Source organism: Dipodomys merriami, unplaced genomic scaffold, assembly GCF_024711535.1.
Source record: "Dipodomys merriami isolate MVZ:Mamm:240054 unplaced genomic scaffold, mDipMer1.0.p SCAF_4, whole genome shotgun sequence".
NCBI lineage: Eukaryota > Metazoa > Chordata > Mammalia > Rodentia > Heteromyidae > Dipodomys > Dipodomys merriami.
In genome coordinates this window covers 94435090-94462345 of record NW_027205603.1, presented here as the reverse complement: position 1 = coordinate 94462345, position 27256 = coordinate 94435090, and the positions used below count along the sequence as shown (strand labels likewise).

The window sequence follows — 27256 nt, the reverse complement described above, 5'->3', positions numbered from 1 at the left end:
AGTGTACGGTTTGGGCACCAGGTCCTCGGGCCGTCTGCACTCCACACTGCCTTGGCTCCCACCCCAGCCACCTACTCATGAACCCCCTCACCCACGGAGCCGCTGATCCTGCTGCCTGCCCAGCCTCCACCCCTCTCCCCATTATCTCCCCTGAGCTCATGGACCAGGGCCTCCTGGCGGGGGGGGGGGGGGTGTTGGTCACCATGCCCAGCCTAGAGATCCCTGATAGCTAGTGGCTAAGGAAACACAGGCCTTCTTAGCAGGCCCTGGCTGCCCGCTGTGGGGGTGAGGCAGGCCCTCCTGGGGCTTGGGACTGGGGGCCCACCTTCAATGCATGGGGTGGGGGACTGTCCTAACTCCCTGCAGCACCTTTTGCCAGCCCTACTTGCTGTCCTGGAAGATAATAAAGCTGAGATCTGCTTAGTCCAATATGTACAATCTGGGGTCCTGGTCCTTGGTCACACTTGCCCTCAGAGGTGGGCGGGGCCTTTAGCCAGGGCTGGACACCCCTGATGGGTGAGCCCAGGCATGGGGGATGGGTGGCTCAGGCACGGGGGATGGGTGGGCCAGGCATGGGGGATGGGTGGGCCCAGGCACGGGGGATGGGTGGGCCCAGGCATGGGGGATGGGTGGCTCAGACATGGGGGATGGGTGGGCCCAGGTACGGGGGATGGGTGGCCTAGGCATGGGGGGATGGGTGGCCCAGACACGGGGGGTATGGGTCGCCCAGGCATGGGGTATGGGTGGGCCCAGGCATGGGGGATGGGTGGCCCTGGCATGGGGGATGGGTGGCTCAGGTGTGCGGGATGAGGTGCACCTGAGCTGTGGTGTCCGTGTGGAGTCCCCTGGCCAGGACTGTGGGAGCTCGCAGCACTGACCATAAGGAGGTGGTTCTCACGTTCCTTCCAGGGAGCCCCCTGAGCTTTGGTGTCCCCTCTGCGCAGTGGCCCCAGTCCCCAGGCCCACACCCTGCTTGGCCACTGGGCCCCTTTACCTGTCTGGACGGGCATAGGACTGAGGCTTCCCAGGGCCCCGAATCCCCCCAGGACTCACCTTGGGGGCCAAGGCCAGAGTCCCCCCAACTGGCCAGGTCTCTTGTGGGGACAGGCATGAGGCCCTTCCTCAGAAGACTACCCAGGTCTGGGAGCCCAGGGTCCCTAGGTTTCCCGCCCAGGCCCTGCTCTTTTGCCCTTTGGGGGCCCAGAATCCTTCCCCTGTCCCTCCTTTCTTATCCCTCACCTCTCTGCCCACGGCCTGGGTGTTTACCTCCTTGGTGGGAATCTGGGAACCGGTGCATAGCCCCTCCCCCTTCCTTCCCTCCGCCTCCCCATGCTGATCACCTGCTTGATCACCTGCTAGGCCTCGGGGCAGCAAGAGAGCTGAGGGCTCCCAATTACCCCAGTTCCCTTCACCTGCCCTCCCCCAGAGCCCCTCCACCCTCAGAGCCCTGACTCAGTCACCTTCCTCTCATGGCCGAGTGCTGGCCACCGCCCTGGGGGCCTAGGAAGGATGGGGAGGCCCCTGTGTGTGGGGAGGTTGGATGTGTCCTGGGCCTGGACCAGGACTTGCAGCTGCTTGGAAGGGTGCAGCTCCTACAGGTGGCCCTGTCCGGCGATGCTCCTCACAACCCCATCCTTCCTAGGCCCAGCCTGCTGAGCCAGTACCCCCTCATCTAGGTAGGTCCAGATCATAGATGGGAGAAAGCAAAGACCTTGACCATCCCCCCCCCAGCAGACTCCTGCAGGGGACAGTGTCCTCCCCTTGGGTGGGGTGGGCAGTAACTCAACCACATGCCAGAGCAGCCAAGCATGACCATAAAGGGACCCTTGCTGAACGCTGGTGGCTCACACCTGTCATCCTAGCTACTCAGGAGGCTGAGATCTGAGGGTCACGGTTCAAAGCCACCCCAGGTGGGAAAGTCCATGAGACTCGTATCTCCAATAGACTATTCAGAAAAAGCCAGAAGTGGAGCTGTGGCTCAAGTGGTAGAGTACTAGCCTTGAGCAAAAGAAGCTCAGGGACTGCACCCTAAGACCAGCACAAAAAGGGGGTCCCTTGAGCCTACTATGGGTCTACTGCTTTGGGTCTCTCTTCAACTGCAAAGTCTGAATTCTCTTCCTCCATGCCTGGGAAGCGGGAGGGTCAGAGCCTATAGGATGTAAAGCCGCCCTTCCAGTGGGAGTCCAGCTCCAGGCTTTATACCCACCCACCAATAGCTAAGAGGCTTTTCTCAGTTTCCCCTGGTGTCCTAACTCTTCCTTCCACATAAATAAATGCTGCCTCTTCCCCCACTTTCCTTGCCCTGTAGTTCTCTAGCTGGTGCACCCCCTCTGTTCTATTTGCTTTCAATTACTTTAGCTCCTGTGATAAAGCTCCCAACTTCGCACCCCAGCTCCTTGTGTCCTTTCCTTCAATTCTTGGCCAGATTGTAACAATAAACACAAACCCTAGATGATAACACATGCATCCGGGTCCAGGAAAGGAGCAGAGGTGGGGAGAGGAGGGGAGCTGGAATGGGGAGCCGTAGCTCCGCCTCTCCAGCCAGTTGGAGCTGGGTGATGGGGGACGGGGGGGGGGGGACCCCAGGGCTCAGGAAGGGTGGGGACGGGCTTCTTTGGGGCCTGGGCCTGCCTTCTGCTGCGTGGTAGGAGGAGGGCTTGACACAGGAGGGGAACCTGTGGAGGCACCGGCTCCGGAAGTGCCCTGGGAAGGCAAAGCGGAGCTCACAGGACCTGAACCAGAGGGCTAGCTCCGTGTTTAGACCCGCCGTGGCATCCCGCAGAAATGGTAGGACAAAACTGGCCCTTTTCTGTGCCCCGTGTGCCAGCCCTGTGGTCCCCAAGCAGGGTGTTCCTCTCTTCTGGCCACCCGCATCCTGTCCCAAAAGACGCTCCCATGCTCTCTCTCCTCTTGCGTAAGTGGATACCAGTGACACACCGGTTAATCTCTTAAACCCTTAGGATTGTGGGACTGTGCTTGGTGTGCGACTGTGCTTGGGCCTCCCAGCCTCCCCTGGGCTGGTCTCCCAGTGTCCCTGCCTGGCCCCCATGTCCTACGTTCCAAATCGAGTGTGTCTGAAGTCTCAGTGCTGCAGGCCTCAGAACGGCTGCCACAGCCCGCCGACCGGAAGGCCTCAGAGGCTGCAGCCAGATGGGCCTCGGGGTGACTGCTGTCCCCCACTGAAGAGCGGGAGGAGCGAGTGGGAGGACTGGCGTCTGTGAGGAGCACCCCTCCCCTGGCTGTGGACAAAGCCTCTCAGACCTGGGCTGGCTGAAGGCTCCGCCCTGGGGTCCTTCTCAGAAGTCACCCGCACTGACTCATGGGGCGGGGGGGGGGGGCAAGGAAGGCCCTGCTCCTCTGTGTCATCCGAGGCTACCTGTGTGTGCAGGTGTGCTACTGGGAGGGACAGGGCCCCACTCATCGTCTGACTCCGAGCATTCCTGGAAAGGGAACGAAGGGTGTGGTGCCGGCCCCCGGAAGCCTGGCCCTGCCGCCACCTGTCAGCTTAGCTGGACCCACAGGGTGGGTCCTCTGCCAGCCCCCAGCTCCAAAGGTCCCACTCATGCCGTGGCTGACATATGCCGACCCTTATAAAACGCTGTGGAATGGATGGATGAGTGACGTGACCTGAGGTTGGAGGAAGCACTCGGGACTCCTGAGGTGTGGCCCCCTCTCTCTGTCTGGAGGCCTTCAGAGGTCTGACCTGGTTACCTGGGGTGTCTGCCTCTGGCCAGGGGAGGACCCAGGGCTTCTAGAAGGCCTGGAGTTTCATGCTGGGCTGCCCTGAGCTGAGTGCCCCCCTCTCTGAGCCCCCATCCCCTGGTGAGCTCCATGGCCTATGTGCCACAGTGAAGGAGGGGAGCCCGCTTCGGACCCAGGTCCAGGCTGTCCCTCCCGCCCGCCCGCCTGCCTGTCCCTTCACTCTGTCACACCACCTATGCACCAGGCGCAAGTTGTGGTATACATCAGGCCCAGAGGCTGGGCCTGGTGGGGGGAGGGAGGGAAGGCCCAGCTCCAAAAGAGGCCGTCCCTTCTGAGGGAAGAATGCGAGGGTGAGTGGGCTTCTTTGCCCACTGCACCCCGAGCCACCTCCCAGGCCCAGCCCACCACTGCCCCTGGCCACACTGCCCCACAAGTCCCTGCTTCCTAACACCAAAAACACATGACTTCGGAGCCAATCACACTACTCCCGGGACCACCTGGGACAGGCAGCCCTTCCAGAGACAAAGGCCTCCCTCCCTCCCTCAGATCCGCAGCCTTGCTGTCCTCTCTGCTCCAGAGCACGTGGCCACCACGAAGCTGAGGCCCCGGGGGAGGGCCAGGTGTGCTGGGGCCTCCGCTCCACTGTCCGAGGCCTTGGACGAAGACACCTACTGGGTCTGCCCCTCATCTGTGGATCCTCCAGCTCAGCCAGGCCCAGAAAGAACTCCAAACCCGTTTCTCCAGCCTTCCCTCCGGGGCAACGGTGACTCACTCAGTCTGCCATCACCTGAGTCCCCACCCTGTTACCCAGCCCTGGGATCTGTTCCCAAGGCCTGCAAACCACGCTCCCTCCCCCCACAATGCAGCCCTGTGCCTGGTATGGGCAGGCAGAAAGTCCGGATGGCAGGGGGATCTGGTGCACATGGGACCCATGTTACCAGCAGGGCCAGACTGGCTAGGGGCGGGGTCCTACTTGAGCCCCTCCTGGGACCCTGAAGGCACCAGCTGCCACACCCCTTAGGACCCAGGAACTGGTGAAGGGGAGTCGTGTGACAGCTCTCAGCCAATGTCTCTGCAGAGCCCCCAGCAAATGACCGTAGCCTTTACCTCACCCAGAACAGGAGCTGGCCGGTCCAGGGCAGGAGGCCGGGAAGGGGTCTGGGCCACTGGAGCACAGGTCCGCCGAGTCCTAGAGCCTCCGCCTGGCCCAGTGCCACTGTCCCCGACCTTCCGGTCCTTGTTGGTACATGTTCCTTGGCTACACAGGATGCATGAGGACAGGCCCACGGCCGATCTCTATCTGTACCAAGCCGGCCCGGTGTCTGCCTGACCCTCCCAGGGCACAGTGGGAACAGTCCGCCAGACTCTAGTTCTCCCCTCTGTGAACAGAGTGTGAAGGAGAGGTTCTGCCTACCCCCCAGGGGACCAGGCCCAGCACTGCCCCAGGGCCTGGACCGTGGCCTCCGGGACTTGGGAACTCTGGGTTCTCTGTTCTCTGGTTTTGGAGCCGGCGCAGAGATTGGGAGTGTTACAAAGCAGGAGGCCTGCTGAGATGCTGCTTCTCCAGGGTGTGTCCCAGGGCCAGGGACTGGGGAGGGTCTTGAGGCCTGAGAAGGGCAGGGTCTCGGGGGAAGGAGAAGGCTGGAGAGGACTTGTGTCTTCCCAACAAGAAATCTTGGCCTCTGCAGCTGGACCCCCCCGCTCCATTCCCATCAGCCCTGCTCCAGCCCAGAGTTCCCCAGCATTTGTGATGGCTGGGACCCTGAAGGCCTGGGGTCTTTGCCGCCAGTGTGTTCTCTCCCCCACACTGGTCTCTCCTCTGCCTCCCACAGGCCATCAGTTTGCATCTCTGCGGTTCCATGCTCCAGGGCTGCACTGGGCCTGGCGTAGCACCTCCCCGCCGGTGGGGCCCCTCGAGGCACCCGGCACAGACTGTGCCTGGAAGGGGCTGTACAAGGGGGTGGAGGAGAGGACCAAGGTGCCGGAGGTGACGGGGGCAGGCGGTAGGTGACACGACCCAGGGACCGGCAGATGGAATGAGAATGGAAACCCAGCTGGCAGAGACAGAGATGGCAGACAGAGGGAGACCCGGGGCCTGTGCCCAGAACTGGCCCTGTGCAGCCCCAGAGGGCAGACCTGGCCCTGGGAGGGGGCCGGGGGCCGTGGACCCTCCGTTGGCAGACGCCCAGCATGTGCTGGGGTGGTGCGTGTGGGCCCGGCAGGGTGAAGCAAGCCTGGTGGCGTGCCACCCGCTTGCTGGTGCCCCTCCCTGCCCCTCCCATACCACTGTCCCAGCTATAAGGCCGGGGAAGGAGGAGCCGCTACTGCTCCCAGACCCAGACCAGGATGAAGACAGTCCTGCTGCTCCTCACGGCACTGGCTGTGGCCATGGGTCCAGGTGAGAGGCCGGGCCTGGGGCCTGACAGAGTGGGCAGGGCTGGGCTGGGGCTGGGCAGGGTGGGCAGCCCTGGCTTAGCCAGGCTGGTCCTGACAGGAAGGAAGCCTGAAGCCAAGGAGCCGAGAATACTGGCACATGGGATGCTCTACTCTTGGCATTTAAAACAAAACGGACCTCTATCTTAACCCAACTTACAATACCTGAGAATCAAAGGATTAGACTGGACGGTAGCACTGGAGACCCTCAGAAAGGTGGTGCTGGAGTGGTTCCCTGCCCAGCCCGTCCTCCCCGCGGCAGGCAGCCAGCTGGCAGCGGGGCCATCGTGTCCCAGGAGCTGCTCTGAGCAGCGTGCAGGGTGCCCTGAGGCCCCGGAGGCCCTGGCCCTCCTTGCCAGGCTGTCCTGGCCTCTCCCTGATGTGGTCTAGCACTAGAGGCCTTCTCCAGGGCGGGGGTCGGGCAAGGGCCTCCTGAGCTGGGCCCGGGCGGAGCTCTGCAGGGGCCAGGGATGGCCAGGGGCGGCCACTGCCTGTGGCGGAGCCGACCTGGACCTGAGCCTCACCACCTCTCCCCCACCAGCCCAGGCACTCCGCTGTCACGTGTGCAACAGCTCGACCAACTGCAAGGAACCCCAGTCCTGCCCGGCCAGCTCCAAATTTTGCAGGACCATCACCACAGGTGAGTGGTGGGCCAGGACCCTCAGGCGGGAGCTCCCCCTCCGCCCTCCCCCTCCTCCCCTGCACAATGATAACAACCGTTCAGTTGTAGTCAGGCGACTGCGCCCAGAAGTGGGAGGGGGACAGGTGTATGAAAGCTGAGCTGGACAATGGGCAGTCCTGACCACCCCCCCCCCCCGCAGTGGAGCCTCTGTCGGGAAACCTGATCAGGAAGGACTGCGCAGACTGGTGCACCCCCAGCAGCATCCAGCCGGGCCAGGTGAGCAGCGGCAGCGTCACCACCGAGTGCTGCCAGGGTGACCTGTGCAACAGCGCGTTGTCCGCCGGCGCCCCGCGCACCAGCTCCTCCCTGGGCCCCGCGCTGGGCCTGGGCCTCCTGCTCCTCATCCTGGGCCCTCGCCTGTGACTCTCCCGGGAAGGACCCGCGCCCCTGCCCCTCCTGCTCCCGGGGTTCCCCTGGCCTCCTCCATGGCCATGAAGGGAGTGCTGGATGCTGAGGCTGGGGCTGACCTCCTGGTGGGCACGGAGGGCGGATGACCGGCGCCCAGGGCCAGAAGAGGCGGGCGACTGCACAGTAGCAGTATGGAAGGCAGAAAACAGACCCAGCTCCCGTCCCTTCTGATTTTGTACTCCTTTATTTTTCTACTCACACCTCTGCATGAAAATAAATGATTTAAGACCAGCGTGGCTGTGGCTAGGCTGCTAGGCTGGGTCGGGCAGGCGCTTTCCAAATCTCCCAGTCTTGTAGGTGAGGTCGCATCTCATCCTGGGAAGGGCAGGCCCTTCCCTCGGTCCCCACCCTGGGAGGGCCCTGCTGGCCCTCCTGCAGTCCCCCCCCCCAGCTGGGGAGGGGCCTGAGGGAGGCGGGCAGACCAGGATTGATGGCCCCTCCCACTGCTGGCTCTGGGACAAGGGACACCAGACCCACGGACCTGAGCTTTTGGCGCTGGAGGTGCAGAAAGGTCGCAAGCCTCAGAGCTGGATGAGCACTGACTGCCACACCACGGCTCAGAGCTGGGAGAGCTCTGATCACACCACGGCTCAAGGCAACCCCAGCTGCCAGGGAAGAACTTCACCCAAAAACACCCAGTGGGAAGCGGGGAGGGTGTGACTCAACAAGCCCAGGGCCCAGAGGCAAGAGGAGGGATGGGGGAGGCTCCAGAGAACGGGTGTGTCCATTCCCTGTAAGGCTGAGTCAAAGAGTGGGTGCCAAGCGAGCGGTCTTCTCTGTCCCGGGGCACAGGTGGGCCCACATGACAGCAGCCATGCTCCCAGGCTGGATAGCTGCCACTGAGGCACAAGGCTCTGACTTGTAGCCTACTGGCACCCTCAAACCGTGTCTGGAGAACCCTGTTCCCGCAAGTAGTGGAGGCGTGGCGGTGGGGAGGGGTCCTAGGCACAAGTCCTCCCCTCTGCCCTGGAAGAAGCCTCCTTCAGCCCCAGCTTTTGCAGGGCTGGAGAGGTAGGGTGTGTCGCTTAATTGTGAGGCCACCCTGCTCCCCTGAGACCCCAGGCCACTGTGGGGCCCCTGCACCCAAGCCAAGGCACCACTGCTCAGAGCTGTGTACTGCTCTGCAAACCCCACATCTCCACCCCTGCCTCTTCTCCACCCTGCCCCTGCTGTGAGCCCCATGAGCCCCACATCTCCACCTCAGCCCTGAGTTCTGTTCCTGACCACTCCTGGTCCTTACCTCTTGATCCCAGGCATGGTGCTGGATCTCCTAGTGCCTCAGTTTCCTACACTTAGACTCAACACTTCACTCATGTTCATGGGTGCCAGGGTCTGCTGAAGAGCCCTTGCCCTGTCTCTTAGCCATAGCAGGATATGGACCTCCAGGGACCCCAGCCCTACCCAGGGTCCTGCTGCAGTGGAGCTATGCCCGCAGGGCTGTGGCTTGGGTAGCCAGAGCCAGGCCTGGTGCCAGAGCACCCCCCAGTGGCCACTAGAACCAGTCACACAGAGCTCTGGTGGCCTGGAACCAGCTCTGGGACTTGTCTGCTCTCTCCTGCACAGCTCCCTTCAGGGAGACTCCTCAAACCTGAGCATGAACGCTGACTCAGCTGAAGATTCCGGAAACTCCTGTGCCTATCTTCTTGGCTCCCTTCTCTTCCTCACTTGGGAGACAGTGTGCCAGTCAGAACAACCCAGGCTTGTGTGCCATGAGGTGAGAAAGAGACAAACAGGCCAGAGGCTGGGGGAACACTCCCGTCCGCATCCTGGCCACTCAGGAAGCTGAGCTCGGAGAATCAGCTAAAAGGCAGCTGGGACACCACAGTCCGTAAGACTCTTGTCTCCAATTAACCACCAAAAGGCCAGACACAGAGACACTAGTACGCTAGCCTTGGGCAAAAAGGTTCAGGGACAGTGCTCCAACCTGAGTTCAAGCTCCAGTGTCGGCGATAGATAGATAGATAGATAGATAGATAGATAGATAGATAGATAGATAGACAGATAGATAGATAGGAGGCAGACAGACCTGGTGTAACATGTAAAGTCAGAAAACAGAACAAAATTATTGATGATTAAAAATAGGGCCAAATATTAAAGGCAGAACTCCTCTGTAGAGAGAGACTCCAGGTTATATGGCCAGCAGTCAGCCTTAGTCCCTTTCCATCCTTGCTAAAAAGCAGAACATCTCTCTCTCTCTCAGGTTTCCCAGGCTGGCAGCTTTGCAGTTTATCACAAACATTGCTGAAGCCACCGACAACCTTGGGGCTTCTCACCAGCTGTTGCTGCATTAGCCAGGAGCTTACAGTAAGGAAAATTTCAGTGCACCCCCCATGCATGGGAATGAGTTTCTAATGTTTTGAGATTTAAAATATACTATTTCTTCCCAAGGTTAAGTTTTGACTTCTGTAAGCCAAGGGGTTGTTTTGACTTTGTCTAATAATGTCAATAGCATTGATAGTATCGATCATGCTGCCCAAGTCAAGATTATGTTTTGCCTATGCTCTTGTGACTCAAGGCTGTTTTGCACCTGTAACCTTGCTTGCTTGCTCTGGGAAACATCACCGATGTGAAACCCTTTCCTATAAAAATCCCCCATGAAAAGCAAATGGGGCTGTTCTCCGAAGCCCTGCGAGCTGGGGACAGACGCCATGTGGCTAATAAAAGGCTTCCAGCCAGTTTGAATGATTGCTGGTGACTCCTTTCGCCAATTGTGGGTTTGAATCCCACCAGCTCCGGGAGCTGGGATATAACACTGGGATTCACACAAGGTACAGTTCACTGAGGACTCACTGATGGAAGTGTGTGTGTGTGTGTGTGTGTGTGTGTGTGTGTGTGTGTGTGTGTGTGTGTGTGTGAGTGTTTGGGGGGGGGGGTCTGGTCATGGGGCCTGAACTCTGGGCCTGGGCGCTGTCCCTCAGCTCTTCAGCTCAAGGCTAGCGCTCTACCACTTGAGCCACAGCACCACTTCCAGCTTATTTCTTTTTGCTTATGTGGTGCTGAGGAATCGAACCCAGGGCCTCATGCATGCAAGGCAAGCGCTCTACCACTGAGCCACCTTCCCAGCCCCTCGTTGTTTGTTTTGCCAGTCTTGGGGCTTCAACTCAGGGTCCAGGCACTGTCCCTGAGCCTCTCTGTGCTCAAGGCTAGCACTCTACCATTTGAATCACAGCACCACTTTGGCTTTTTCTGTTTATGTGGTAGGAATCAAACCCAGGGCTTCACGCATGCTATACAAGCACTCTACACTGAGCCACATTCCCAGCCTGGAATTGTGGTCCTGAGCAACAACAAGACTAGTAGATTCCACGAGTTGGGTCAGGAGAAACGGGTACATAATAGGATAAAAGCGACTCTTCCTGGCCAGACTGCGCCGGTTTATGTAAAGCCAAGGTGGAGGATGCCAGGGGTGCTGCGAGCTGAATTCAGGCCTCAGAGCCTCGGCGCTTGCCCTGGCAGGTCCTTCTGTTTACAGTGTGCTGGAAAAGAATTCAAGAGAACCTGCAAGGTCACCCTGGGCCAGGTGTGGCCTGTAACCAAGACCCCGGTCAGTCACATTCTGTATACATTGTCTTGTTTTGTTTTTGTTTTTTAAAACAGGGTAGGGGTCCAGGGCCTGACGACTCCTTCACAGTGGATGTTGTAGCTCAGGGTGCACTTGGCTCCGGCTCCGGGGGTTTCCCATCCATGTTTCCTCTATGGCCTCCTGAGCAGGGGCCCCGTGAGCTCCATGTGGGCAGAGTATTTGAGAACACGGGTGGGTTTCTAGTCCCCACCGTGTCCCCAACTCCTGACACATTTGGCAAGTGATCATTTGGCAGAGACAGCATCACATGACCAACTCAGTTTATCCAGAACTGAACAGACCTATCCAGATGCCAGGGCGGTTAGGTCAGAGACAGCATCACATGACCAGAACCGAACAGACCTATCCAGATGCCAGGGTGGTTAGGTCAGAGGAGTGTCTTTTTCTCTCAACAGAAAGAGACAGACAGACATCTTGGACCATGGAAACCAATTAAATTTCACTTAAAATGAAGTACTTAAGGCTATGAAAAATAGCTCCCTAACACCGGGATCATGATAGGGGTTGGTGCGGACCATAAGGTGATTCTGAGGCCGTGAGCCCCAAGTGCACCCCACCTGGAGAGCAAGACCCAGAGAGGCCGGGGACAGTGACTCCCTTCCGGTGGTCAGCGGGCCCCTCCTGGGGACACTTGTGAGGGAGGGCAAGAGGGTGGGCTAAGGTCCCGGGTGCGGGGAGACTCCCAGCGGTGCCCCAAGGTCGCAAAGGTGTCACTAGGGATTGTGCGCATCCTGACTCATGGCCTCTGAGGGCTCCCACGCGTGTAACCTGGGAGCCCACTAGGGCCCCAGAGCGCGAGCCCCGCCGTGAGCTCATGGGGTGGGGCTGGTGCCGAGATCTGGGGACCGGCGGGGAGAGGCTGCGGTGCGCTCCTGCTCCCGCGCAGGATGGATTTGCGTGGAAGCCTGCGATGTGCCCTGGGCGGGCCGAGGCGGGGAGGGGGGGGGGAGACGCGGGGGAAGGGGCGGAGCGTGCGGTGCGCCTGGGCGGGCCGAGGCCGGGAGACGCGGGGGGGGGGGGGGGGGGAAGGGCGGAGCGGGGCCGGCCGGAGGCGGGCGCGCGGGCGCGCGAGGCGGGCAGGCGCCGGGTGCGCGCTGTGCGGCGGGGCGCTGCGGGAAGGACGGCTCGCGGGGCCGCGCGCTCACCCCGAGGAGGACCTGGGAGTCGCCGGTGAGTGCTGGGCCCGGCGGGGATCCGCGCTGGCGGAGGCCGCGGACGAGGAGAGCCGTGGGAGCCTCCCGGCCCCGCCGCAGCCGGGCCCGCAGTCTCCGGGGCGGAGCTCGGCGCCGGGGTGGGGGAGCCGCGGCCCAGCCCCGGGCAGGCCCTGGGCACCCGGCGGGGCGCCAGGGAAGCGGATTTGGGACACCGGTTCTGTCCCCGGGGCGGGAATGGGACCCAAGTGTCGAGGCGGGGTGAGGGCGGATGCGGCCCCAGACCCCGGGCCAGACGGGGGGCGCCTCGTCCCATGTCCCCCAGCGCTTCTGGGGCAGTCCCAGCGCCCTGTCCTAGCCGGGCGTGGCCCCCCAGCCCCGCTGTCCCGCGTGGCCTTCCTTACAAGTGGAACCCACACAGGGGACCCCTGGAGGCGGGAGGTGGAGCGGTGGGAAGAGAGCGGACTCCCCAGCCCGTCCTGGCGGCCCCTGCATGCTCGCTCTCCAAGCGTCCCTGCAGCAAACGTACCCAGAGTGAAATCTGGGGTTCACATCCGGCCGCTGCAGCCTCTCCTCACACTGCTACCCCATCTTGCTCTGCCCCGACCCTGCAGGATGTACACGCCAGCTTGGGCGTGGGTGGGGACTGACCTCTGGTTGGAATGCCCCGGCCCTGCCCAGGGACCTTCCCTGATGGACACCCGGTGACTGCCCAGGCCCAGCACTGACCACACGTCTCTACCAACTTCAGTGCAGGGCTGGTGTACCCGCATCAGGCCAGAAGAGCCTGCCTGCGCCCCCTGTGCCCTGCCCCTGCCACCGGCCCAGTGGAGCCAGGACCAGCTGCTGCCCGCCTCCCCGCTCCCACGCTGCCCCCTGGCCTCCGGTCATGGCACCCCTGCTGGGCCTGCTGCTGGTGGCCCTGGTGGGCCTGCCTCTGGGTAAGGTGGGCAAGGACAGAAAGATGCACAGCCTGGAATATGGGGCGGCAGCCTAAGTGGGGGCGGAATTCCCAGACCCTGGCTTGTCCTGGCGGTGGGAGCGCGGGGTGCCCTCTGATGGCCCGAGTGGGGTTTCTCCGGGTTCTGTGACTCCCACCTCCCGCCCCCAGCCCAGGCTCTGGACTGCCATGTGTGTGCCTACAACGGAGACAACTGCTTCAACCCTATGCGCTGCCCCGCCATGGTCTCGTACTGCATGACCACGCGCACCTGTGAGTCTGGTGGTGGGGGCAGAGGCTCCCGCCCTCCCTGCGCCCTTCCTGGGACCTGATTGGCCCTGCGTGCGGGGGGCGGGGGACACGAGCTGGGTCCTGCTTCTCTCAGGGATGCCTCTTGCCTCCTGCCCGCTGCAGACTACACCCCGTACCGGATGAAGGTGAGCAAGTCCTGTGTGCCCAGCTGCTTTGAGACGGTATACGATGGCTACTCCAAGCACGCGTCCACCACCTCCTGCTGCCAGTATGACCTCTGCAATGGGGCTGGCTTTGCCACCCCAGCCCTCCTGGCCCTGGCCCCCATTCTCCTATCCACCCTTTGGGGTCTGCTGTGAGGCCCTGGCTCCCAGTAAGACCAACTCAAAAGCAAAGCTCTCAAGAGACTGTTGCACCCTCTTATACTGCACCCCACTCAACCCCACTTCCTACCCTCCTGAGCCTCCCGCCAGCCGCCCCAGGCCCGGGGCTGTCAGGGAGGACTGCTGAGCTCCAGCCTCCCATACAGCCTCGCTTCAGGGCCATGACAGTCACTTCTCAAACGGCTGCTGTGTGACCCTGAACCTCCAGGGTGCCGGGCCCTCCTCTGTGGGGGGAAGGGGCCAGAGTGCTGTTTGTAGCCGGAGGGGGTCCAGGCAGTCCAGGATCACTGATTTCATGGGGGCAGCAGCCAAACCCCCACCTTCCATGCAGAAAGCTCCCACTCAGCGTGGTAGGTGCTGGGTGGAAGGAGGGAAGATCAGGAGCCAGCTAGGGGCCGCGCAGGACCCAGCAGGGCTTCTTGCCCAGGGCAGGTATGGAGTGAGCCAAGGGGAGGAAGGCCTTGTCACTGTCAGCTGCTCCTGGAGCCCTGCCAAGGTTAGAATCCTAGAGCTCTTGGCCAGGGGAGTGGGCAGTGCACCTCGTCAGGCCTTCTGCCCCTCCCGTGCCGAGGCTGTCTGGGGCACTGGGAGGCGTGTGTGCCCAGGGCGCCGCAAGACTAGACCCCTTCGCCTTCCCATCCTCCTCTCTCCCCACCCTGGTATGAGGCCCAGTATCCTGAGGCTGGCAGGGATCAGGGACGTGGGGGTGGACGGGCTGTGCTATATTCAGTCTGGCCTGCCTGCTGGCCAGGGCCAGTGCTATTCTGGGTAGGGTGGAAGGGGGTGGGGCAAACTGGCAGGAGGGGGGGGATGAGGCCACCACCGTGCAGAGTGCTCATGGTCGCTCAGGTCCCTTGGCAACTCCTGTAGTCCCCACCCCCCATCCCTCAGGAGACCCCAGCTGGACAGATGCGCAAGAAGCCAGGCCACGTCGGCAGCAGCCACCACAGATAGTGCTGGCCACCACACCACAGCCTAGATTTGAGAGGCACCAGTCTGTCCAGCCCTGCCACACCAATGCCAGTGGACCAGTGAGGCCAGATGGGCTCGGATCTCTTCACTGATCGGTGCCCAGGCCCAGGTGCTGCCCAGGAGACTCTCAAGCTGGCTGGGCCCAGGAGGCGGGGCGGTGGCAGTGCCCATGTCAGAGACTGCTGCATCCTGAGTGGCCAAGACTGTCCACCCACAGAGCCCGGGAGGTGGGGTCCCCTCTGGGCCACTGCAGGCTCCATTCTGCCTCACCTTCTGGAAGACAGGCTGCTAGGGGAGGGAGGAGGCACGGCAGCCCTCTTGCAAAGGGGACATGGGGAGGGGCCGGAGGATGAGGGCCATTGACTTCCAATAGGATGGGCCTCCCGGAGGCAGGAAGGAGGCCACAAGGAGGACACGTGTGCACACATGCATGAGTAGCCATGGGTCCAGTGCAGAACTAGACCTGGCTATTGTTTCCTTGGGGCCAGTTGGGCATGAGCACCTCCCTGGGGAACAGGGAGGCCGGTGCTGCCCTTGTGCTCCTCCAGGACACCCCCCCCGCCTCCTCCCCCCCTTAGCAAGTGGCCAATGAGCCAGACCGGCCTCGGGGCGCTGGCTGGGAAGGGCAGACATGGGCCTGGCTTGACGGGAAGGGCCTGGAAGTTGCCACTACCTCACTTGCGTGAGGCCACTGTCACCAATCCAGCTGCAGCCTGGGCCAGAGCTGGGAGAGGCTTGAGACCCAGTGCTCCCTCTCGTGGCAGAGGATGATGGGAAAAGCCTGGTCACCTGTGGGCTCCCAAGAGGCTGTGACGGGTACTGTGCTGGGGTCTCCTCTCTCCTGCATCACCCCGTGGCCTGCCACACGACTCCATCCAAGCCCTACAGGACCACATGGCCCGGGACCATGCTGCCCCTCCCCTGTGACAGGGCCCTGCCTGGCGGTCCTGTCCTAGGCACCTGGCTCAGCGCGTAAAGATGGTGCTCAGGGGAAGCAGGGCTAAGCTTGGCAAGGGAGTGGTTGTTGCAGATTAGGGAAACGGAAAGAGTGGTGCCCACTGGCCTATCCCTCCCTATCCCTTCCAGGGTGGTGTGGTGACATCTGTCTAGTCCCACAGCAGCTTTGCTGCATGGGGGCCACCACTGTACCCCTTGGACAGATTAGGAAATGGAGACACAGTCAGGGTTTATGTCCCCAAGGCCAACTGGCCTGCTGACCCCTGGCCCCGCTTCCCTGCTGGCCAGGGTGCCCTGGGCTCCACATCCCAGGGTGATGACATGCCCATAAACATCAGAGACCCTTGGCATGGTTATTACTACAGGGGCTCAGGATCCAGGGGCTTTGGAGAGAAAGCGGGGAGTGAGGGTTGAGGAGCTGTGGGCTCGAGTGTGGAGTCAGGGCTGGATGCCAGGCGTGGCTGGCAAGGCAGAGAGGACCGAGGGCGCCGGGCACACAGGGCTGACCATCTGCATGGGCGGCTACAGAGGCTGGGGCTACAGGCAGGGCAGTGGGACTCAAGCCCCTGACCTGGGTGGGCACTCAGGTCTGTGGGCTGCAGCTCACTCTGGAGTCAGGGTCTGGACGCAGCCCGGAGCTCTGCAGAGGCACCATCCGCCGCACGGGGGCTGGTGGAGCAGTACGCCTGCCGTGGGGTGCCACGGAGCCACGGAGCCCAGCCCTGACCCGAGACCCGGGGCTGCCTCTGTGTCATGAGCAAGAAAGTGACTAAGGAGCCAGGAGGCCATCTGGTCTGCAGAGAGGTGCCAGTCAGGGTAGAGCGATCTGCCCCACTCTGAGGCTGGCTTTCCGGAACCAGACGCTGGGTCCGCTGCTGCTTGCTTCCCTCTGCCGTGTCAGAGTGGTTGTGGTGACCTGTGCTGTCGTCGCAATCTGAAATTCTAGAAGCACAGGAAGAAGCGGCATGCCCCTTCTGTCCTCTGCTTCTTTCTCCCCAATGCTTGTCACGGAGACCTGCTGCTCTGCACGCCCTGGGCCTCTCGGGCCTCTCCGCACCCTGACCCTCTTCCTGGTGACACGAGGGATCTCACGCCCAGGTACTCACGGTGCCAGCGTCCACGGCAGGGTCGCAGTAGGCTCTATCCTGTCTGCCATCCTGGGGTGCAGATGCTTCCCCGGACCGTGTCCTCACCTCTGTCAGATTATAGAGTGCCATCCTAGTCCCTCCCCCACCCCCAGCACTGTGTACTCAGTTCCTAGGTGAGGTCTCGCAGCTTCCCTCACGGAATGAATAAAAGACGATGGACACGTGTGTCTGCCCCTCTCTCCTCCCCTCCTGCCTGACCTCAGGCCTTGCCTGTCTGCCTTGTGGGTCTTCCCGGGCTGTGTGGGCCGAGTTCCTGCTCGCTCTAAAGGTTCTTCCCACTTCTCTGGCTGCTGGCAGGGGGCGGGCAAGCAGGATTTGTGGGAAATAAACCCTCCCACCCTGGGAGGGACAGCAGGCTGGGGGATGGAAGGAGGGAGGGAGGGAGGGAAGGAGGGAGGTGGGGCCCAGCACCTGCCCCAGCACCCACCCTTCAGCTGGTTTCTGGTTCCTGACTCCATTCTCATGACTTGCCCAAGAAAGAGGGTCTCCTTCCCTTTGGACCCCTGCAGCCCAGGCTTAGGAAGCCCCCCCTCCCCGGGCAGAGGGCCAGGCCAGAGCCCCTGGCAAGGCACAGAGACACAGGAGGGTCCCTGACCCGCGGTCACACCCCTGCATGGCCCCAGTTCAGAACCTCAGGTGTTGGACTGAACAACCCCTGCCCCGCAGATGCCCCTTCTGCTCTTACCCTCTTGGGGCAGGGCCTTGCTGCCCCTCCTGCTGCCCCTGGACCAGCACCACAGGGAGGCCTTGGGTCCCGTGCCAGGACGATCCCTCGCCCTGGAGTCGAAGTGCACAGCTGCGCTTTCCCAGCTCCTCTCCATGCCTCCAGCTCTGGGAGAGGCAGGATGGGCTGGAGTGACTTGGCAGGTGGAAGTTCAGCCTCTGCCAAGGAGGTGCACTTTGAGAGCTCCGTCTAGGGCGGCCACGCAGGTCTCGTCTCCATCTGCAACTGGCAGGGTTAGGGGCGGCCGGCCAGTTGCCTGTGGAGCTGTCTGTACGTTGGGCATTGGAGCCTGAGGCCTGGCAACCTGGCCCCCTCTGCTCACAGACCAGGGAACGAGCTCATGGGACCAGGCCAGGCTTGCCAGGTGGGGCTGGCCACCTGGCCAGCTCTGGGCTAAGTGGGTCCAGCCCAGCTACCGGCTGAGCCAGGCTTCTGGTGACTCACTGGGAGCTAGTGGCAGCAGGGAGGCAAGGGTGGGGTAGGAGCAGCCCAGGTATAAGGGGCGGCAGGCTCCAGGCTCCTGCTCATCCCAGGAACATGAGGCTTCTCTTCAAGCTCCTGCTCACCATGATCTTGACCCTGGACCTGGGTGAGTCCGGGGATTCAGCCACCGCCCCCATTGCTCCTGTCTACCCCTGTCCCTTTGGGGGAGCCCTTTCCTGCCCCTTCCCCTCTCCCTGGCACTGTCCCCTTCCTGTGCACCAGCCTGCTTGGAGAACTCAGCAGTTCCTCCTCAACCCATGCCTCAGAGCCCCGAGTCCCCTCAGGCCAGACTTCGTGCGGACCCTCACTACCCAGTACCCAACACAAAATACCTCTCCCTCCTCCCTTGTTGTCACCTCCTGGAGCCCCCTCTCCTAATACCCCACCCCCTGCCCACCCCCATCCTCAGCTGCCTCTGACTGAACTTTCACCCCACCACACCCCCAGGCCAGCCCCCTTGCCCTGGGCTCAGGTGCTTTACCCCAGTGCCCGCCTGAGGGCTCCTCACGGCACCCCAAACTTCCCTGTCCCGGCCTGGCCTCCACCTTCCAGCAGAGCTCTAGCCCCACCCCTTGTTGTTAGCTGTCCTGTCACCCACCAGCTCTTCTCCCTCCACACTCCAGCCTCCCTGGCAAAGCCTCTGCCTCCTGCCCACCTGAGAGGGGCATCCTCAACACTGGTTATAAGTCTCTCCCCAGAGGCATCCCTCCCAATCTGGCCCATTAGGGACCCTCTGTCCTGAGAGGCTGGACCGCTGTCCAGGGTCCTGGCCCCCTAGAGACCTCTGTCCTGAGAGGCTGGACTGCTGTCCAGGGTCCTGGTCCCCTAGAGACCTCTGTCCTGAGAGGCTGGGCTGCTGTCCAGGGTCCTGATCTCCTAGGGACCCTCTGTCCTGAGAGGCTGGGCCGCTGTCCAGGGTCCTGGTCCCCTAGAGATCCTCTGTCCTGAGAGGCTGGACCGCTGTCCAGGGTCCTGGCCCCCTTGGGCCCTCTGTCCTAAGTGGCTGGACCGCTGTCCACAGTCATCAGGAAGATTATCTCCACCTTGAAGACCAAGACCCACTGGTGCCAAGGACCTGAGCTCAGATGGGCAGCCTCTGCCCCGTCAGGTCTGGGGCTCCAGGGGGCACAGCCAGCCAGTGGTCACGGGCCAGCAGCATCTCCATGGGCGCAGAGCAGCCCTCCCACCCTCTCAGCCACGGCTGGCACACCCCAGGCACCTCTAACCCCGAGACCATCTCTTCCATGAGAGAACATGCCAGTCCCCCTCTATGGAAACCCAGTTGTCCCAAGGGACAAGCCCTGGCCTGCTCCAGACTCTTCCAGTTGTAAGAGGATGGGGGGCCTGGGGGCTGCATGAGCCTGTCTCGGGGTGCCTATGCTCTGTGCCATCGCTACTTCTCGTGGGCAGCACCTCTCTCCGGGGCTGGTGGCTGGTGGGAGGGGCCACTACATCCTGCTCCTGCTTTAGCTGGAGCAGACCAAATCAGAGGGAGGTAACCGCCGTGGCTGCGTGTGGGAAAGTGGGGCAGGCCGCTAACCCAGTCTGCCGCCCCTGCGCGCATCCCACTGTCCCTCCCTGTCTTCTTCAGAGCTGCCTCTCTGAGTGGCAAGTGTCGATGGGGGCCCGGTCCCTGTGTCCCCCACAGCCGAGGTCCTGTTAGGAGCTAAAACATCTTTGTCTCATTGCTGAACAAGGAAGAAGAGTTCTTTCTCCTGAGGATCCCTCCCTCCTTCCCTTCCCAGCCCTGATTCACTCATTTGTTCCACAAACCCGCGCCTCACCCGGCGTGGAGGAGGGGCGGGGAGGGGGAGGGGCGCACAGGGGTGGGCAGCCCCGTGCCCACAAAAGCCCTCTTTTCTGATGGGAGTGGGACTGGGGCAGTGCAGCCCTGGCAGGTGCAGCTGACACAAGAGGCCCTGGACACCCAGGAGGGCTTCTTGGGGGAGGCGGCCCTGAGCTGGGGTGGAGGGATAGCACAGGCAACGCTGGGGGGCCCAGGGAAGAGATGCACACGGTGGAGAGAGGAGAAGTTGGGTTCTCCACAGTTCCCCCTCCATCCCTCGTGGTGTCCTGACCACTCGTCCCCCTCCATCTGCCCCCACTCGGGCCCTCCTCTGTCCAGGGAGGATGCAGACCTCAAGCACCTTAGACTTGGGAGGCCGCTGGGTGTCTTCATTGGGGTGGATGGGCTTCTGCGTTACTTCTTGTGGGAGGTGGGGTCTCAGCTGTCCTGCAGGGCTGTGGACTGCCCAGGGTCATGGGGACCTTGAAGCAGGTGGGACTTCTTGTGTGTCCCCTGCTTCAAAGACACAGGCCCGAGGACGGTCCCCAGGCCTGGGCTGAGCCCAGATCTCTGCGTGCTGAGGGTGATGGAGGTGTGGCTGTGGCGGGAGCTGAGCTGGGGCTGGGTTTGACCCTCAGGGCCACAAGGCTGCCAGCCTGGCCTTGCCCAGCTTCCCGGCTCAGCTTCCTGAGGACAGCTGGGGTCCCCCGAGGCCTGAGGTGCATGCGTGTGTGCGCAGGGCACTTGGTAAGGACCTGGCCACCTGCAGGCCAGGGAGGACTCACCTCTATATGTGAGCCAAGGAGAAGATGGGGGACAGGATGCCCTGCGGACTGAGGCGGAGGAATGGAGGTGGAGAGGATGAGGGAGGAGCGGGTGGAGGCCGAGGGACACAGGACAGAGAAAACAGGGCCAGCCCAGGACCCCCCCGCCAGCCCAGGACCCCCCCTTCCTCTGGTTGGCCTTCCCTGGGTTTCCACTAAGAGAGGCTCCAGAATTGAGGTCCTGACCAGCGTCCAGGGTCCTGTTCAGGCCCCTGAAGGTGGAAGTGGACCTGGCAGGTCTCAGGCCCTGTGCTTCTTCCCCGCCCACTCCCCAAGCTCCCCAGAAGCCCAGGCTCCCACACCCCACAGGCTCCATCCGTCCCACGGGCGCCCTGGCCTGGGCGGACGGTCGCAGGGTCACCTTGGCAGGCTGAGGCTGGCACGGAGAGCCGCCCAGTGCCTCGCGGAGCCCTGTGCCCTGTGCGTCGGGAGGAAGCGGAGCGGCCGGCTGCCTGCCGGTCACCGGCCTGCGCCTCTTCCTGCAGCCGCGGCACAGGGCCTGCGATGTCACCGCTGCAAGGGTTTTGGAGGATGCTCCCACGCGTCCAGCTGCCCGAGGGACTCCACCCACTGCGTCATCATTGCCACCCGTAAGTGGGGCGCCAGGGCGGCCAGCCACACCTCTCTTGGGGGGACACAGCTCAGAGGGGGACGGAGCGGGGAAGCGTGGCCCCCATGCCTGGTGTGCTGGGGTGAGACATGGGCTCAGGCCGCTCGGCTCAGGGTCCGCCCCTGGTTCTCCTCCCACCCCCAGGGGCGCCCATCAGCTTCAACGACCTGCCCTTGGTCACCAAGATGTGCTACCGCGGCTGCCCCAGCGTCCAGAGCCTGGACATGGGGCCTCACGTGTCCATCGCCTGCTGCCAGTACAGCCTCTGCAACCATGACTGACCCCTCCCTCCACTGGCGGAGCGCCACGGGACCACGCCCCGCCGGGCCGGGCCGGACTGCTCTTCCTCAGGAAGCCCTGCGTGGGCTTGCCTTAGGTTGACACTAAGGCCCTCCTCTGTCTGTGTGCCCCCAATGCCAGCAGCCCCCCAATAAAAGCAGCTGAATCCTGATGCTGTGCTGTCGGAGGAGCAGAGTCCTGTGCGGGTGTGGGGCGGGGACAGTGCCTCTCCCTCTCTTTCTGGTCATGGCCTCCTCAACCCCACAGCCTCCACCAACCTTTCCTCCACCCAGACTCAGGCACTGAAAAGCAGGAGGCTGCAGTTGGCCCAGGGCCCTAAGCCAGTTGGGTGGGGAAAATGAGGCGGGGTGCTGAGGAGCACCCCCAGCCCAGGGCTGGGGTGCCAAGAAGGGTGTCGACATCCCTGCAGCCCCAACTCTGTGAGGCCTGGGGAGGTGGGGTGGGGGTCCTCCTTCCGGGCCTCCGGCCTCCAGGACAGGATGTGCAGAGGGGGCACAGGGGTGGGCGGGGGCGGGGGGACACCTCCTGCACAGGCCTTCACCAGCTGCTCCTGGTGAAGCACCACCTTGGCCTGGGGTCCCCGGAGCGCCCCGGCCTGCGTGTGCTCCCCGCTTTCCACTCCCCGGACCCATCAGCCAAGCCTTGCAGTCCCTCTCTGCCCTTGACCGTGGGTCCCCTCCCACAGCCCTGCTGGCAGAGCAGTGCCCCGCGGAGGGAGACCAGATCCGCCCTGGCCACTTGCCCCAGGGCACACACAGGACCCAACACCTGATGTTTGAGGAAGTTACTCACTTGGCAAACATTTAATCACCAAGCCCAGGGCTCAAGTTTCGACTGCTGGTTTCAGAGTCTGAGGCAAGCCTCGGGGAAGGGCAGGGGCCCTTGCCCTGGCTGGCTGGCCGTCTCCTGGGCACTGGTCTCATGAAAACCCACTGGTGTGAAGCTGAGTCCGGAGGAGAGAGGGAAGGCTCCAAGCGCAGGCAGCCCACAGCGCGCCCAGACCCCGGGGGGCCGCCAGGGGGCCCAGGCCCCGGCATCACCGCCAGGGTGTGGCGTCCCTGGTGGACAATGAGAAAATCTGGGTCTCAACTCCTCCAGCTTTGTCAGAGGTCCCCATCCAATCCAACCGAAGGCTTTAAATGTGAGGAGAAAGAGATCATTCAGAAACCCGGGAGAAAAGCTCCTCACACTTGGGTTTACAAATAGTGAACCAGAGAGTAGACTCTGAGTTATCCCGTGAGCCCGCCGTGGTATACACACGCACCACCACCACACCAAGAGAAGTGAAAAACGCCCATAGAAACTCCCCACAAAGACTCCCAGCACAGAGCTATTCATCCATGCATCCACACAATGAAACAACCTGATGTCCAGCAACTGACCAATGGATAAGTGAAAACCGGTCTATTTAACCATCCAGAGGGCCCTGCACTATAACGTGGGTGATCCTGGAAAATGTTCTTCTACTCAGTAAAAGAAGCCAGACACGCAAAGACAGCAAATAAATCCATGACCTGGCAGGAGAGGGAAACCTAAAGCCACCAAGGCCATTCCTTGTTGCATGTGATGAAGGAAAGATTGCTAAGAAATGAGGGAGGGAAGCCCAAACATGTTTCCAACCCTCACACCATTCAGTATTTTTCCTCTGGCTGCCTACGTGTGCAGGCATTTTTCTTGTCGATCTAAACAACAGAGCGTGGCATTACTCTTCAGAGAATGGAGGCATGTACTGGGGAACCCCGGGGTGCGGTGACAGGAGCTCCCGCACCAGGGTAAGCTCGTGGCACATTCCAGGAGACTGAGGCATAGGGAAGGTACCAAGGGCAAAAGGGGAGACGCCGTCGGTGGGCTGCTTGGATGCAAGTCCCTGAGGCCGGACCCGGTGGCCGCCGTGGGTGGAGGCTGGGGAGGTGCCTTCGCTGACTGCCCAGGCCTCCTGTCCGAGCCAAGCAGTCTTTGCAGAATCTGAAAGATCAGCTCACTAGCGAATGGTATGTGCGCGTGGTGTGTATGCGAGTGTGTGCAAGACGTGGGGTCTGTAGACAGGGAATCTTCCGTGGGGCTCTTGGGGTACCCCCGAAAAGTATTTCTTGTCCCAGAAAGACGTGAGCTCCCCGGGCGTGGCTACATGCTCAGTTTGCTTCAGGGACAGCAGCTGGCAGCACTGAGGAAACGCTTTTCCCTCATGTCATCTTATCTGTCATCCGGGACGTGATGGAGGACACCAGTGAACACCAGACGCAGAGACAGAGGGAGAGACGGAGGTGCTGGGCGGACACGGGGTCCCCATGCCCTTCCCAGGGCTCCATCCTCTGTAGCCCCCACGTGGCAAGGCAAATCCTGACCTTGGGGGTTTCTGGAGGTTTGCTACATGGACGTGGTGGACCATGACATTGGCCATTGGTGACCGGCTCAACCTTCAGACCTGTCTCCTGAGGAGGCAGGGGTGGGGCTGGAAGTCTCTGCCTTCAAATTACTCAGTTTCCAGTGCAGGGGGGAGGAGGGGGGAAAAGAGGGGCCAGCCCCGCCCAACAGCCACCTGGAGCCCTTCTGCCAGCCAGTCAGTCATCAGCTTTCAAAAGACATTAGCATTGCTTCAGAGAGTCCCAACAATTTTGACCTGTGTGCCAAGAAGCCAGGATGAAGACCAAGCATGTGTTTCATAACTGCACAAGAATGGAGGGCGGCAATGGCTAAAGGCACCGAGCTTCTCTCCGAGCCACGATGAGTGAGGTTTGCACAGGTCTGTGAATATACTGAGGTGGCCAGTTTTGTTCCGCAAATGGTCAAACTGCACAGTGTGGCAGGTGCACTTGGTAAAGCTGTTAACTTTTTTATTTTAGAAAAGAAAGATGAACACAGTACAGGTTTAGAAAGATGCACAAAAGGCTACAGGAAATATTGTTAAGGCCTCCCACAATGACATACTCTTGTAGTTCCAGCCACTCAGGAGGCTAAGGGATCAGGAGATCAAGCTTCAGGACCAACCTGAGCAAAAAGCTAGCAAGCACCTCACCCCACACAATCAGTAAGGCCCAGTGGTATGTGTCTATGATCCTAGGTAGAAGGATTTTTGTTCTGAAAACTAAAATAAAAAGGGCTAGAGCCATGGTTCAAGTGATAAAGCACCTGCTTAGCAAGCATAGGCCCTGAGTTCAAACCTCAGTTCCACAGAGAAAAACAGAGGGGACACCCACCCCCCACACACACGATACCATGAGCAACACCCAAAAGTAGAAGACAAGGTAGGAAATCTGCCACCAGTGTCAAGAAAGATGCCTTTTCTGGGACTGGGAAGTCAGTGGGAGGCTGGCAAGGACTGGGCAAAGGTGCGGCCTAGGAGTCTAAAGCCAGGGGAACCAAGTGTGGGCATCTTTCTATTGTGGGCAATAATCATAATAATGTGTTCCTTCTGGGGGGTGGGCGGTTGGTCATGAGGCTTGAACTCAGGGCCTGGGTGCTGTTCCTGAGTTCTTTAGGCTAGACGCTCTGTCACTTTGAGCCACAGCTCCACATTTTTGTTCTCTTTTTGGAATGATTATTTGGAGATAAGAGTCTCATAGGGACTTTTCTGCCCTTGTTGGCTTCAAGCGGTGATCCTCAGTTCTCAGCCTCCTGAGTTGCTAGGATCATGGGCGCCACCCACCTGCCCCTGGTGCTATTCGTGCCGCCTATCTTCCTGGAGACATGAGGTGCAGCGGCCGCCTCGCAAGGCATCACCTGATCTTGAGTGCAAGAGGCAGAGGCTGGAGAAAGCCCCTGCCGTGGACCGCACTGGGAGCCCAGCTCCAGGGTGGTCACTGCCGTGGCTGCTGCTGTGTCTCAGAAGGGGCCACCTGCAGCTGAACCTGACGATCAGGACTCCAGTGGTCTGGGCGCCCCCACCCCCATCGGCCTGAGACAGCAGTATTTGCTGCACACAAGGACAAAAACAACGGCCCAGATTTGCCATGAAGGGCGAATGCATGTGCACTGCAGCAGCAGGCCGGTGCGAGGGGGCAGGGCTGAGGGCCAGTGCCAGTGCCCTCCGGGAGAGAGTGAGGAATGGCCAAGAAGTGTCGTCTTCTGGAAAACGGAGACAGTCACTAAGGTCAGAGAAGGGACGGCCCCTGGCCAGCTCTTCAGTACAGGGGTTTATGGGTAAGGTCCTGGGGCTCCTGGAGGGCAGGGACCAGCGAGGGGTGACAGCCACAGCAGGGGACCTGAGCCAGTCCAGATGCAGGTCCAGTCCAGAACACACCCCGATTTTGGCCTGTCAGATCCTGAGCGTGGAGCCATAGAGCCAAAAAGAGCAGAGTTTTAGCTGCACATGGGTGGCCTACATCTGTTATCCTAGCTACTCAGATCTGAGGGTCACAGTTCAAAGCTAGCCTGGATGGGAAAGTTCATGAGACTTTCATATCGCCAATAAAAATCTTCCAGAGTCGGGGTGGGGGAGGGAGAGGGAGGGAGACTCCGAGGGGGGAGAGGGAGAGGGAGAGGGAAGCCAGAAGTAGAGCTGGGGCTCAAGAGCACTAGCCCTCAAGAAACAGACAAACAAACCCTGAGATAGCACCTAGGCCCCGAGTTCAGGCCCCAGAAAGAAAAAAAAAAGAAAAGGAAAGGAAAGGAGAGGAGATGAAAGGGTTTGGTGACTGGGTGTGGGGAAGCCAGCGGCCAGCGGCCAGCGGCCTGGGAATGCAGCGGCCAGCGGCCCTGCGGGGGAAGACCCACCAGGAGCTGGGAAGGAGCTCTTTCCTAGAGGAGCCTGGGGATGACCTGGTTAGCCACTGCCCGGGCCTCACAGCAGGGGAACCAATCCGTGCAGGTGACACTCTGACGTAGGACTTGATAACACCAGTACGCATGGACACTGCCTGACCAACTCCCATAGCACACCAGGAAGAACAAGACACGTGAGACCACATTTGTGGCCATGTCACACACAGCTCTGTGCCCACCAAGCTACTGTCACTGGCCTATCAGTGAGGGGCCACAGGCCACGGGTACGCCCCCCATCGCCCCTCAACCACCTCTCCACCTGAGAGCTCAACCTTCACCCCGACTGGGAGGGGAGGGTCTGCGCGAGGTCTAGAGAGGACTGCCACACCCAGTGCGGTGCCCACTAAAGAGACAAAGCAGCAGAAGAGGGAAACCGGCTGACATCACAGGCCCAGCGCTCCAGAGTCCCACACACAGGTATCAGCTGATCAGCCTCCCTGCTCACACTGAGTCCTGACCCTGCTCACACTGAGTCCTGACTGTGCTCACACTGAGTCCTGAACCTGCTCAAACTGAGCCCTGACCGTGCTCACACTGAGTCCCGAACCTGCTCAAACTGAGCCCTGACCGTGTTCACACATCAAGTCCTGACCCTGCTCACACACTGACCCCTGACCCTGCTCACTCTGAGTCCTGAACCTGCTCACACTGAGCCCTGGCTCTGCTCATACCTGAGTCCTGAGCCTGCTCACACTGAGTCCTGACTCTACTAACGCTGAGTCCTGACACTACTCACACATCAAGTCCTGACCCTGCTCATGCACTGAGTCCTGAGTCTGCTCACACACTGAGTCCTGAGTCTGCTCACACACTGAGTCCTGAGTCTGCTCACACACTGAGTCCTGACCCTGCTCACACTGAGTCCTGACCCTACTCATACACTGAGTCCTGACCCTGCTCACACTCTGATTCCTTTCCCTGCTCACACTGAGTCCTGACCCTGTTCACACTGATTTCTGATCCTGATCACACACTGAGCCCTGACCCTGTTCACACTGATTTCTGATCCTGATCACACACTGAGTCCTGACCCTGCTCACACACTGAGCCCTGACCCTGCTCACACTGATTTCTGATCCTGATCACACACTGAGTCCTGACCCTGCTCACACACTGAGTCTTGACCCTGCTCATACACTGAGTCCTTTCCCTGCTCA

General features: G+C 61.2%; 3 protein-coding genes across 4 annotated transcripts; all 3 read left to right on the top strand.

Annotated features, from left to right (window-relative positions):
• The first annotated feature begins 5324 nt into the window (after nt 1-5324).
• LOC138806042 (lymphocyte antigen 6D-like) lies at nt 5325-7456 on the top strand. The gene is made up of 3 exons (XM_069991512.1): nt 5325-6100; nt 6677-6775; nt 6957-7456. The coding sequence occupies exons 1-3, from the start codon at nt 6049-6051 to the stop codon at nt 7178-7180; spliced, it is 375 nt and encodes a 124-aa protein (XP_069847613.1). The 5' UTR covers nt 5325-6048; the 3' UTR covers nt 7181-7456.
• A 4416-nt stretch (nt 7457-11872) lies between these two features.
• Nucleotides 11873-16772, top strand: LOC138806044 (ly-6/neurotoxin-like protein 1). 2 transcript variants are annotated; one of them, XM_069991516.1, is made up of 4 exons: nt 11873-11978; nt 12711-12900; nt 13071-13172; nt 13314-16772. In XM_069991516.1, exons 2-4 carry the CDS (start codon nt 12849-12851, stop codon nt 13508-13510), a joined length of 351 nt encoding a protein of 116 aa, XP_069847617.1. In that variant the 5' UTR covers nt 11873-11978; nt 12711-12848; the 3' UTR covers nt 13511-16772. The 2 variants fall into 2 exon arrangements, with proteins under 2 accessions (XP_069847617.1, XP_069847616.1); XM_069991515.1 differs by having other exon boundaries at nt 12574-12900.
• Nucleotides 16773-17872: 1100 nt separating this feature from the next.
• Nucleotides 17873-21319, top strand: LOC138806048 (secreted Ly-6/uPAR domain-containing protein 2-like). The gene is made up of 3 exons (XM_069991518.1): nt 17873-17924; nt 20914-21018; nt 21183-21319. The coding sequence occupies exons 1-3, from the start codon at nt 17873-17875 to the stop codon at nt 21317-21319; spliced, it is 294 nt and encodes a 97-aa protein (XP_069847619.1).
• Nucleotides 21320-27256: the final 5937 nt, after the last annotated feature.